General features: G+C 40.7%; 1 protein-coding gene across 1 annotated transcript; it reads right to left on the bottom strand.

The window, feature by feature from the left end:
- Positions 1–4,331: 4,331 nt before the first annotated feature.
- Positions 4,332–8,992, bottom strand: LOC121460013 (cystatin 10-like). Its single transcript, XM_041670106.1, has 3 exons — positions 8,744–8,992; positions 5,574–5,690; positions 4,332–4,604 (listed from the first exon to the last, which is right to left on the bottom strand). The coding sequence occupies exons 1-3, from the start codon at positions 8,990–8,992 to the stop codon at positions 4,521–4,523; spliced, it is 450 nt and encodes a 149-aa protein (XP_041526040.1). The 3' UTR covers positions 4,332–4,520.
- Between the last annotated feature and the right edge of the window lie 5,410 nt (positions 8,993–14,402).

The raw sequence follows: 14,402 nt of genomic DNA on the forward strand, positions 1-14,402 counted from the left end.
CTGTCAGCTGACTAATATGATGATATGATAAGATAGGGTATGTGATGATATAATATGAGCCATAGCTAGAATCTGCCACAGGACTAAGGATATCCCTGACTACCCAGAACCACAGCTGTTAGAATTTAGTGTTTAAACTGAATACATCAAAACCATGATAGTATTGTGATAAAGGACAACTGTGGGGGAAAGATTAAGCTCTCAGCCCCCAGGTGTGGAAGAGAAACACAACAATGCTCACTACTGTGAACAGAATACAGATATCACTTGACTTGCACAAAGCATAGGCACAAGACCAACCCTGCTCCCAACCTTGCCTCCACTGTCACAGACCCCATGCTCAAGCCACTGTGTTGAGAGTGGAGCATCTGAACATAATCTATATATACATGGTGGCATACTTTATTTTGCTAATTTTTGTTATTTAACTTTTTGGGAAAGTTCATATATGGATAACATACTTTAAAAAGCTTCATCCCACTTTTTTCCACAAACTCTTCCCGTGCCTCTTTTTATTTCCTCTCAAATTAATCACATCTTTTTATAAAGTGAAAGGTTAAATTTATCAAGTAATAATGATCTTTATATAGCTGGCAATTTGGTATAAATATTATAAGATTAATATTCATCATCGGTACAGTTTTGCATATAATATTCTGTAAATATGTGTCTTGTGTCTCATGCAAGCCCTTGAAACTCCAACAATATCAATGTAAAATATACTCTCTATTTTAATATTGCAAAATATTAAAAAAACAGGTTTCAAATTTTTAAAGATCATTTGCTCGTTATTTCTACCATGAAAATGTTATCAATGCTGAAAGGTTTTATAGTGTTGGCAAATCAAATGTTTGTAATGTCCTCATACAGTCTTCTTTGCCTAACCCTGGATCTGTTAAGATACAGATAAGCTACTACTAAAGATGTGCATATTCACAAGACATATAATCTTGTATGAATATATTTATAACTTTTATCTTCAGGACTAATGATCACAAAGGTCAGAAATACTAGAGCTCTCACGTTGCAGATTAGAGGTGTAAATTCTGTGGTCAAGACCTGCATGGCTGTCCTGTGCCTATATGGGAGTCTGCCTCTGTTCAGCTGAGCTCAAGACACAGTGTCCCACTAGGCTATGTGCTCAAGTCATCTCCATCAGAGGTCTTCCCCAACCTCTTGTTTGATTCCAAGAAAAGAATAAGACACTGGGCTTCAGACTTATTCCCTAGAGAGTTTGGATTTGCTAAAATAGAGCAGAAGGTATAGTGGTGACTTTTGAGTGGCTGTTAATCCTGTCTATCCTTCCAGTTTGAGGTCAAGTTCCTTGGGAGGATCTATAGTGGATACTGCCTCTACTCTCAAGCTACTGACTTCAGAAAAGTCCCATGAGAATCTGGGAAGAGGTGATGAGAAAGCAGGATGTATGAACAAAAGAAGAGTCTGGTGACATTGGGCAGCCTTGCAGCCAGAGCCTGATCGTTAAGGAGTTTGGCTGCATCCTCATTCCTCAGGCAATCCCTGTCAGAGGAGTGCCTTCCTACTTCTGTACCCTCAGGCAGGGCTACTGGCCACTCCTGCTGATGTGGGCTCTGAACCTCTGCAATTCAGAAGGCTGATGGCAAACCTTGTGGGGAACTGAGGGAAGTTGTCAGAGCAAAGCAGAACAGAGACACACAGGGTAGAGATGTGCCAGGAGACAGTGGGACTTGGCACATTTAATCACTTGCTATATAAACTGAGACTTGGCTATATCACTGTTGCTACCAGAGCATCCCTAGTCCCGATCTGATCTGGCTTTCCCATGTCATTTCCACAGAGCCCACACAGTTACAGTGACTGGTTTGGTGATCAGGCACCATGGGCCTACCTCATGCCTTGCTACAAATCTCATTGAATATCTGCACACAACTACATTCTCTAGATGATACAAATGTATTTTTAACATCACAACTGTATATAACACCAGGTGTGGTCACACTTGTAATCCCAGAATTCAGGGAGTAGAGGCAGGAAGATCAACAGTTTAAACCAGTGGGCTACAAAAGCAGAGATCATGTCTCAAAATGACAAGAGCTGGGCTTTCATCTTAGAAGGAAAGAAGCACTTGTCTAACTTGTATAATGCTCTGAAATTCATCCTTAGCATTGAGAAGGATATTTGCTATCTTAAATTTTTTAAAAAAATTTAAAATACATAATATCTGTATTGTTTTAAAATTTTCTTAGCAAAATCAATGATTGGTAGCATTTTGAGACTTCCATGCAAATATCAAGTGCTACTCAGTGTTATCTTTGGTGATAGGCTCAGAACTTATTAAAATGCTAGAAGATACTTGATATTCACAGTTGCTTTATTGTTCATGTTCATTCTTGAAGTACTTTCTGCCATTTACTGACATCTCCGGAGCCTGCATCCTTACTGGTGTCCCCTTTATCTGTCACTCGCAGTCCTATAATGTCTATGTGTATATTCCACACAGTATAGGATAAAAGATTATCTTAGTTCTCTTCTTGAAGTTTAGGCTAATACTCTTTTACTATTTAAATGCATTTTTGAAACTATCACTGCCCATGGAGATTGGAAATGATTTTAGTGTAATAAACTTAGGTAGGCAGAAAAAGCTTGCCTGGTGTACACATGCACTTCCTGGTCAAAGTAGATGTTCATCCAAACCTGGATATGGGGAAGGGATGGATATAGCATGGGAGAAGTATGTGGGTTGGTAGATAGCATCCTGACAGGAGCTGAGCAATCATTTGTGGCACGGTCAGGAGAAGTTAGTCTAGGCAGGGATACTTGGTGTGGAACCCAGGTTAGATATGGTTGATTGGGAGAAAGTGTGAATATGGATGTCAGGAAGACTCTAAATTCTAGACCCTGGAGAAGGATGTGGGAAATATAGATGAGCAAAGAGGGTGAATGCAGCAAAGGGGGACCCTGGAAGGAGCGGCAGGTAGTGAATAATTTTTTATGTGTTTTTTAAATTTATATTACCTGTGTTTTATGAGAATTTTTGCTTCAGTGTTCATCAGAAAGATTAGCCTATACTCTTCTTTGGTTGGTGGCAAATGTTTGTCTAGTTTTATCTTGTAAAATACTAGATTCATAAAGCAAATTGGTCGAATCCATCCCTTTATAGTTCATTAGATAATTTGAGAAAAATCATGTTAGTTCTTATTTAACGTTCTGGGAGATTTTAGTAGTAAAATCCATGTAGGCCTGAGTTTGTCTGCTTGTTTGTTAGAGATGTTTTTGAATTGCCTTTTAAATTTGTCTGATTGTTGGAAATGTTTTTAAGTTGTCTATATACTCTGCCTTTAATTTTGACAGTTCCTATGTATATATGCATATATCTTTCATTTGGATTTTCCAACTCACTGGGCCATATTTGTTAAAGGTATGTCCTAATGATCTTCTAAATCCTGTTAATAGCTGTTGTAATGCCTCATTTGTGTGTGTGTGTGTGTGTCTGTATGTGTGTGTGTGTGTGTGTATGTGTGTGTGTGTGTGTATGTGTTTCTGTGTTCATCTGTTTCTATATTCTATCTCTTTTTTTAAAATTTGGCTGAGAATTTGCAAATCTTGTTTATCTTTTAGAAGAAGTAATCTGATTTATACATTTCATTACTTTTTTACTTCAATTTTCTTTTCATTCTCTGGTTTGTGCTTGAGTTTCTTCCTTTTTTATAAACCAGAAAAGAAAAAGGCCTGAGAGCATCCTAACACCCTCACAGGTCACAGCAGCATCATATATAAGGTGTGTGGGGTTCTGCCTTTGGGATTATGTCAGTCCAATTAACAAGTTATTTTTTTTAAATCAGGCATACACACACACACACACACACCCTTCCCAGTTCTTGATGTAAATTCTCAAGTCTATCATAGACAGAAATGGTTGGGAATCATTGTGTTTAGAGTCTCTGGAGATTTTAGATTTGACCGTGATATTTGCCATTGGGTCATTCACACATATATGAGGGTGGCTGTAGCCATGACACCACCATTTGCCTCCCTGATTCCTTTCCAAGACTGGTTCCTAAGTTGCATGACAGCAGCTCATTGCCCCTCTCCCAGCCCCATCTGCATCTCTCAGGAACCATAAACAGGTGGACAGTAGAATGCAAGCTCATCTCTGCTGTATGCACTCCAAGAACTGTGTGTCTCCTAAGGTCATGTTACTTGTGATATGCACGTGTGAGTGTGAAACTCCGTATTCTCAGTGCTCCATTCTCCTTGCTCAGATGCCTTGGGACCACAACAACTCAGAAGAAGCTGGGGTAGTCTTTTATTGAGAAAAGTGTAAGCAATGCTACACAGTGGTGCATTTGGAAAGCAGTAAAAGAAATCAACAAGAAATTAACCACTTAGGTGTGCAGGGTCTGTCTGCAGCATCCTGTTCTACTGATCTTTGCATTCTGAAGAGACATCACTCAGGGCTCAAATCCCTGTGTGAGGAAGGGGGAACTAAAGGAGAAGCTAGAGTAGGGGGAAATCAGCACAGTACAGCCCAGTGTAGATCCTCAGAGACTGTGACAGCTGAAGTTTGTCATGGATATCTTGTTCTCCCAGGGCACAGTGTTGATCTCGAAATTGCAGATAGTTTTCTACAAAAGGGGAGAGTGAGGAACAATCTGTTTAGATTACAGTGAAAAGGAAAGGTTGAGATGTCAGGGTGGAGTGGGAATCCTCTTAAGTCCCCGTGTACTCAGACTGACTCTGCAGCGTCCATTCATTCTTTCTCTCATTGCCTCCAGTCCTTCAGACACATATGTCCCTCACTCTAGTGGCTCATGGGATTCTGCATCCTCCTTCCCTAAGGAATAACATGAAGATGAGGCACAGAATCCTCAGAGTCAGTCCAGAGAATAAGACTCAGGGTCTCTTGGTTTCTTCAGCTCCAGAACCTGGACCAGCACTAAGAGGGTCATGAATGGAAGAATGAGGGATATGAAGAACACTTCTGAAAATGACAGAGTGAAGGCAGGGGTGACAAGAGGCTTGTAGCTATCTCCAGAACCATAATACTTCAAAAACGAGCTTCATCCCTAGGGAGACTAGGAGCATAAGGGGCAGCATTGGAGCATTTCACCTATAGGGCCATAGTCCCTGTGGTATCATCTCAGTAGGGGACTCAGACTGGGACTGAGTAAAGTTCCCCCTCTTCAGAAACTATCCCTGAAGCTGACTCCATCACTGCAGCAATCAGCATTCCTAAAAGAGGTAACACTCCAATTTCCAGGTAAAATTCACTAAGCTAAGGAATTAACAGTATGGCCAAATATACTCACTCCTCTACCACTGGACATTATCATGTATTTGTATCATCATAAACTGACATCATATCATCCAAACAAACCTATTCATGAACCATCATACCTCATCACAAATGCATGCTTATAGAAACACACACACACACACACACACACACACACACACACACACACAATTCTTTCCTCATATACCTCAGGACTGCACAAAAGCCATCTCAGATGCATGTGCACTCATAAACCTACAGATTTGCACACACCCCTGCCTGCAGAATAACTCCTACAGGTTTTAGTCCATGTACATACCTCCTGCTGATCTGGCAGTTCATTGAAGGGGCAATCATCCAAATCAACAGACTGGCCTTTGGGACATGTGGTTCGTCCTAACTTTATTTTCAAGTAGAAGTTTTTTCCATACACAACCTATAGTGAAAAGAGCAGGATTACATACGTTTCACTAGTCACGTTCATAGGCATGCATTCAGCTTAGATTACAGAGTTAATGTGTGCATTGCTTCATCCATGAACTCCCAGAACTATCACACACTAGCTACCTTTCAATAGAGCAGCACAGGCCTGAATTGCATCTCGTGTTCTTCTGATCAAGTGTTAGAGGCTACCTTGTGCTTCTGAGAAAGCAGTATCAGAACACGGAAAGCAGAGGCTAAGGAATGAGCATTGTTTCAGTGGGCACAAGGAGTGAAGACAAGTTCTAGGGCAGACAGTGATGGGTGATAACCACATCCCAAGGTTGCTCTTAGAACATGCAAAAGCTCTGGGTTGCACACAAGACCAACTCAACCCTGCTGACCGTGACTATTAAGGCAATGATAGTGTTAAACTCTAGGAAGACTTCAAGTTCATGACTCACCTTCAATTGTATCCTCACCACAGCGCACATCCCATAAGATGCCTATTCCCTTCATTTACAAGTAGTTATCAAGACTTGTTCCTTTACAGGGTAGGGAAATGTGGGATGTTTGCACATGAAGATGGTTTAAGCCAAAGATTTTCTATGATGATGTTGTTCAAATGACATCTTGGAGAATCTTCCATTTGTGTATAATTAGAGATGTGGTTTTTAAAAAATATTTATTTACTTATTATGAATACAATATTCTGTTTGTGTGTATGCTAGCAGACCAGAAGAGGGCACCAGGCCCCATTACAGATGGTTCTGAGCCACCATGTGGTTGCTGGGAATTGAACTCAGGACCTTTGGAAGAGCAGGCAATGCTCTAAACCTCTGAGCCATCTCTCCAGCCCCCTAGAGATGTGTTTTACCCTTTCCTTACAGTAGGCATTCCAGAATCAAGAGGTTAGGTACTGGAAACAGAGCTCTAGTTCTTGCCTTGAACAACCAGGAGCAAGGTTCTCAATGTTTCTCTTCCTCTATTCCTCTACTGTGAAGCTAGATCCACAGTCTATGGTCTATTCCTCTCCTACATTTCCCCCAATGGCATTATACAATGGAATGATCCAACAGGGACTGTGAAACATGGGAAGGACATAATATGTTCATTTTATGACACTAACTGGTTGATGGAAGGGAAGTAGGGCTGATTTTGATTCACCTGTATGTTCAAAAAGGAAGAAAAATGAGATTTACACATATGTATGTGGATCGTGTTATGGCTACATTGCTATGGGCTCACTGAGATTAGATACAATATATCCCACATAATCCCCAGCCATTCTTTGAAGTTAACCTTAAAAATAGGCTTTATTGCTGGCTCTAATCCCTTCTTATCTTGGTAACTGCTTTACTTAATGAGGGATCATTCCAGACTGTAGAGGCAGAATCTACAAAGGTAGTGTTTATATAGAGAAAGACAATGTTTAGGGTATTGGTAATATTCCCATATTAAGATAATGGCACCAACTCCAGTATCCCCAAGATACTCAGGACTACAATGTACACAGCAACAAGACTTATTATGAGAGTTTGAAGGTATTTGCCTAATAGATTTAGGAGGGTTCCTGCCTGGTGACTGATATTAACTTTGAGGAAACATTAGAGCATCCAGACTGAGCACCAGTCAACAGTATCATGTATTCCTTAGAGATAGGAACTCCTGAGATATGTGTACTCATAGGATTTTACCGTGGAGCACCCTAAAGATGTACACAAGCTAAAATGGCTAGAGTGCTCCTGGGCCATAGCATTGTATACAGAACACAAGAATGAGCAAGATCTCCTTGAGTAAAACATGAATGTTTGCTATAGCTGAATACATTTTTTCATATTTCAAGGTCAGGTAAGCTGAGTAGAGGCTGTCACAGGAAAAAAAGATACTTAGGAAATTGGATAAGGATATCAGCCTAAACTGGGGGTGTCAATCATCACACCAGTAACAGAATGAATCTGTAAGTGAGGTAACTGAATCGGTCTGTTGATTCCTGATTTTGTAAATGGAATCTTGCACTAGTACAGGATGCCCTTACTTTCAACAACTGTTCACTGAAGGGAGTATTTACTATCAATGCATTCAAAAGCTAAATCCTCATAATCCCACACTCCAGTACACACAACCTTGAGACAATGTGATGAATGGACCAAATATGGCTGAATGTAACATAGGGGTGAAGGAACTGCATTAAAACTGTGTGCTACTCTTTGGCTTCTCTGAAAATTTACCCCTGTAACAAAACAAAGTGTGAGTGTGTGTGTGTGTGTGTGTGTGTGTGTGTGTGTGTGTGTGTGTGTTGTGCAGTAATGAAGAAGGAAGGGAACAAGGCTGGAGAGAATTCAGGAGAACATATGGAGGACGATTATTGGTACCAAAAAAGCAGCTCCTAACTGTTTGTAATTCTGTTCTTTTATGCATCATAGGTACTCTCTCTCTCTCTCTCTCTCTCTCTCTCTCTCAGTCTCTGTTTCTCTCTCTCTTTTGCTCCTTCTCTCCTCTCTTTCTCTCTCTTTGGCACACACAGGTCATAAACATACATATACACAAATAATTTAAAATTTTAAACTTTCTTTTAATATTATTTAAGGAAAGATAAAGTATTTAAAAATCATTCATTGAGAGCTTTCACTGAGATCTATTTTTCTTTTCCTGTAGTCATTTAGATAGTATGTTACACTGACCACAAAGAATAGGTGGTAACAGTTATGGCAGATTCTGATCCTGCCTCTGATAGCCATTGTGCTTCTGGCTAGGTGGAACTTGGAAGCATAATAGATAATTAAGCACAAATCTCTAGATGGATTTCTAGCTAATGAAGAGGGACAATTCTAAACTCAATCATGGAAGGTTTTGGGACTGCAGATACTTGCTTAGAATATGGTTTGAGCAGCAAGCAAAATATATTCATGCTATGGTTCATTTTGTACCATCTACAATGATGATTATTGTCTCTTGGAGAGACACAGAAGAAGTTAAGGCAATTTAGAAGAATAAGGGAGTGAGAGGGGATACCAGCAAACACTGTAATGGACAAACTTATCCCACTACCCTTGCCCAGGGACCCACCTGCTGACCGGCGCTAATCACTTGTATTGGCTTGCTAACATACGCGTCATTGGTCAAATCATTGTAGGTTTCAACAGCAAAGTCCACCGCTTTCTGCACCTCCTCATCTTTCGGGTCAGCAGGCTCCACACCTTCCACTGCCTTCTGGTTGGCCTCAGGATTAGTACTGGTTACAGGACATGCAGCTATGACCAGTGTCAGGGCTAGAGCAGCCCACAGGGACAATGAGAGGCTCTGGTTGCTGGCCATGCGTGATTGGAGTGGAGCTGCAGTGGAGAAGAGGTATAATAAATGCTCTTGGTGTGCTGCCTGGCTTTTTAACCTGCAGAGTCAATTGCTAAGGTCCTCCTCAGTCAACCCTGACTGGCCCCACCCCAGATCCTCCTTTCCCCAGGCTTACCAACCCCTCTCTGTTTCTCCTCTTCTTCCACCTCTGGGATCTTTTCCCCCCAGTCTCGACACCTTGTCTTGTGTCTTTTCTTTTTCCACTGCCATTTATATTTTATCCCTAATCTTCCTCCCTATGAGTCTTCCAGCTAAGATCTCCTATATCCATGTTACCTTTGTCTCCACAAATAAGTCCTTACCCTTCCGGCTTTGAAAAGCATGTGGTTTTGAGCTTAAGTTCTTCTAAAGTGATTAAAATGTCATCTATGCTCCCTGAGGTCTTTGCAGGTCATGAGCAGACATAATACCAATACATGGAAATCCCCAGTTCAAGAATGTTATTTCAAAGGTTCCAGAGACAACCAGTGCCCTTTCCTGGGTAACTTCTTTGCCAAATGCATGGAATTAACTGTAGGGTTAAGACAGCCCCTTGAGGGGGCGGGGTTTGCCTCGGGCGAATGCCTACAGATAAAAGGCAGCTCTGGCCCCTTTCCTTCCTACCTCCTGTACCACGCGGGAACTTCGGTTCTGTAAGTTTGTCATTAAAGTGTAAATATTCTTTAGTATCTGCATTGCATTTATTTACGCCGATACAATTAACCTTTATTTGGAAAAGAACAAATAATTTCCTCTACACAACTAACAGCTATCAGTGAGCACTCAGTAAATGAACTTTCTAGAACTTATCCCTGGGCCTGGATCTCTAGAACTTAGAAAGAGAGTCTGGTGACTAAGCCTTACATATGACATTATAGAGGGCAGATTGATACAGAAAGGACATGAACCTATATATAGTTTTAAATTTTCTAGAATACATTAGAAATGTATGAAGAAGTGGGTGTAATTTTCAATATATTTTTATGACTTAACATATCAAATGTTATTTCATCATGTAGGAATAATTCTTCCCAGATATTTTATGATTCTTGGTGCACATATGCATTAAATCTTTGGATTATGTGTTTATATGCTAGAGCATATATTCCATCAGACAGGACCCACTTCTAGAAATTCATGACAATGTGTAAAAAAAGAATGATATACAAGCATCAAGTAGCTTACATTCCTTGGTGCACATGTGCATTAAATCTTTGGAATCTGTGTTTGTACTATTATGGCAGATAGTATTTCAAACTGGACTTATTTCTATCAACTCATGACTGTGTGTACTTAAACCATAATAGTACAATCAAATAGTAGGCTGTGTTCTAGGGACAATCAATTAAGTTCAGGAAATTACAAATGCATTGCTTCCAGTAAATGAGACAGTAGGGAAGCCAGAGGGACACAGGTGCCACTGGATACTTGTGAGGGAGTGACGTTTGAGATCTAAAAAGGCTAAGAGCTTCTGTCTATGGCACTGAACCAGAACTGCAGACAGAGATTACGACCCTGAGACATAAGAGGCCTTGCCTCTTCTAGAAACAAGCAGCACTGGAGGACGTCTGAGTAATAAAGGGGTACTAAAGGGTCTTTCACTCTGGCAGGTGTAAGCACAATATATGTGGGATGTGGGATCAAGCTGAGGAGAGGGCAGATATATGAATGCTAGTGTATGGTCTGTTCTTGCTTCTTCACTCAGAGAGTCTCAGTGTGATCACTGCATTCTTCCCTCTGTTTGGAACACTTACCTGGTGTTCCTGAACTCACTAGGAGGAAGGCAATGTTAACAAAAGATGAATGCTCCATTTTGCATGGAGGAATTTTAGTGAGTGCTTACATCTATGACACCCATCCAACAAAGCTAGGTAATATGCTCAGAAAGCTCTCTGGTGCCTGATCACACCCAGTGGTGGGCCTGAAGGTATCTGTGCCTGAAGATTTGCCATTACTTCTATCTCTCGACTTCTAGGAGACAGATTTTCAGAAGTATGTTTAGGTGACAATACCTCAGGGCTCTTTTTTCTTAACCCAAATTGTCAGTACTCTCTTGCCATGAACCACAGGTCTTGGTGCTGGGACCCTGGCTATGGGCAACAAGGGAATGAGGAAAAGACAAATACATAAACACATGTTGAGTGAAGCTGGGATCAGGTGCAGCTTCTAACCACTACCCTTCAGTGTGTTTTTTGGGTACAGCAGAAGGTTGGGGGTCAAATAGTATGGGAAGGAAGTTTCTGTGGGAGAGCAATCTCAGGCTGTAAACATCAGAGTGTCGTTGTGAGTCTTTGCACACTTATAAATTGCTAACTAGCACACTTAAATGGACTCCCAAATAAACTTTGCCATTTTCTTGAGTTGTCCCATATGGGTCAACTTTCTGTATTATCCTATAGGTCCAAGGCCTCGGAAACCAGAAAATAGTTGTGTTCATGTCAAAACACACATTAACTCAGACTTCATTCACTTGGAGTTTCAACTGTTCTCTACACTTGGTCTCTCCATGTGTATAAACATTTAAAGCTTGCTACTCTGTGGGCTGATCCAAACTCAGGTTAGAACAGAGAAGGCCTGGTCTGACATGTGCCCCTGAGACTGAAATTGGTATAGGATATTCTGAATACAGAGGTGGTTCAATTATTCTTTTGATCTTGTCCTTTGTTAGAAAAATGATGCTGTTACAAATGACCTTAGAAAGAAGACATCCCGTGTTGCTAGAAACACCAGGACGTGCTTAGTTGATCAAATGGCACCAAGAAAAGTCTTTGGAGTGGAGGAGTGGTGGTCAGCTGGCATCTGCTCAGCCCTGCTCTGGCCTTGGGCTGGTATTAAGAGAGAGCAGGCCAGCAAGAATGCAAGAGGAAGATTCTAACAGCCCTGTGTATTAAGATACAGATGAATCAGCAGATGCTAAAGTAGAAGCTATAACAATCAGAAAATGTTGTTTTAGTGTAGTACAGTCAATGTGGGTTAGACTGCTTTAGATTAGAGGAAGATGCCTAGGACTTGTGCAACATGTATGGAGTACTCAAGGTCTAATTTCAAAGCTTCACTAAATAAGAAGGTGAATCCAAAGACAATCATATACGCATCCTCCTGAATATTAACCTTCATCAGGTGATGAAAGGAGACAGAGACCCACATTGGAGCACCGGACTGAAATCTCAAGGTCCAAATCAGGAGCAGAAGGAGAGAGAGCATGAGCAAGGAACTCAGGACCGCGAGGGGTGCACCCACACACTGAGACAATGGGGATGTTCTATCGGGAACTCACCAAGGCCAGCTGGCCTGGGTCTGAAAAAGCACGGGATAAAACCGGACTTGCTGAACATAGCGGACAATGAGGACTACTGAGAACTCAAGAACAATGGCAATGGGTTTTTGATCCTACTGCACGTACTGGCTTTGGGGGAGCCTAGGCAGTTTGGATGCTCACCTTACTAGACCCGGATGGAGGTGGGTGGTCCTTGGACTTAACACAGGGCAGGGAACCCTGATTGCTCTTCGAGCTGATGAGGGAGGGGGACTTGATCGGGGGAGGGGGAGGGAAATGGGAGGCGGTGGCGGGGAGGAGGCAGAAATCTTTAATAAATAAATAAATTAATTAAAAGAAGAATGTCATACAAGAATTTCAGGTTTAGAAAAATTATACCCTTAATTTATTTTAAATCACAGAACAATATGTGGATATCTTCTTATTCACAAAGAATATGAATATTGCATATAGCTTAACAATCTCCCTTAATTTAATTAATCCTAATCAAATCCTGGTTTCTTTTTCAAGTGTGGCTACTGTGCTGCCTTGGGCATTCTTAAGGTCTTCTCTATGCATTTATATTGGCGTGCACACATGCACATAAAGATATACTTTTGGCTTTCATGTAGTTGTATTTTGTTTTGTTTTAATGAGCTCATATAATATTTTTTCTTTTTTTGTATTTTAAAGAGTTTGACAGTCCTGAGATGTAGCTCAGGGCACTGGTGGATTGTGTGTCTGGTGTGCTGACTGGTTTTGTATCAACTTTCAGAATCATCTCAAAGTGAGAAAACAACTCAATAAGAAAAAAAAAGCTTCAAAGGACAAATTGATTTTCTTATTAAGAATCAATGTAGAGGTGACAAATAAACCCAGAGTGAGCCGTGTCCATCATACTTTGAACAGCTTGGCTTCAAGTGCCCAGATCAACAGAACGATAATTATCAATCAGTGTGGAACACAACCCGAGGTCCTAGAAACAGATCATGGTTTGCAGAGTGGAGCTGACATGAGAAATTCACAGGTGTAAGTTGACAGTGTGTAGAACAGCCTACACATCTTCCACTAAAGGCACGTCAGCGGTTCAGATACAAAGGCAGAGTTCAGAGGGTTCTCAGGAATGCTGAGCCTCCTACAGGACCGTGATGGGGCACGCCTTTAATCCCAGCACTTAGAGGCAGACCTGAGTTGGGCTCTCTGATCATTAGAATCTGCTGGCAAAGCTGAAGGTGGCTCACCGTGAATTAGCAATCGTTCCAGGACAGATGTGGACTTCACAGGCTGTTGTGATCTACGGGAGAAAAGTCTGCAATCTAGGAGGAAACACGCTCAGTGGGCAGAACAAAACAACATCATAGCGACAAGTTCTGCATTAATTTTGAGAATAAAACATCCAGGATAATTCGAGGTCATTAAAAACAAGCTAAAACTCTCTTCGAGGCAAATTAATTTTAAAAAATAATAAATCATAATAAAATGCTTGAATGTTTTGTTTCAAAAAAAAAAAGAGTCAATGTAGTTAGTGACTAAAATGACTAAACAGTGGAGGTCACTGTTCTTTGTTGTGTTGAAAAATCCTATATTTGTTAAGATTACACTAAATTTTCATCATTCCCGGATGGCAGGATACCCATTTACAACATGGTTCAGTGAGTATTTGAAGCCCATATTGAGTCCTACTGTTCCAAAACATTCCTTTCAAAATATCAGTGGTCATGGGCATTGCACTTTGTCATTGAAGGGCTCTGAGAGAAGTGGATTAAAGTAATGCAATTACTAAGCCACTGGCAACATCTGTTCTACAGCCCATGCATCAGAGTGCCTTTTAGACACCCAAGCCTTACTATTTAATTAATCTATTTGTAAGGCAGTAACCATGATCAACATTGACTCTCTGATATTGATACCTGAGGTTCATCGGAAGTGATCAAAATAGCAAGATAGGTTTCAACTGCAGGAATATGAATTTTGCTCTGATGGACTACTAAGACTTTATGTTCTTCATTCCTCAAATTTGGTTTCTTGACTATTACAGGTGCTGTAGATACAGTATATTAATAATAAGATAGCAGCTTATAAAATGTTATCAAACACCATCTCCCCACACAGATTTTTCGTAATTTTCTAACCTAGAGT

This window comes from Microtus oregoni, unplaced genomic scaffold, assembly GCF_018167655.1.
Source record: "Microtus oregoni isolate MIOR12 unplaced genomic scaffold, Mior012 000020F_ref0000438, whole genome shotgun sequence".
NCBI lineage: Eukaryota > Metazoa > Chordata > Mammalia > Rodentia > Cricetidae > Microtus > Microtus oregoni.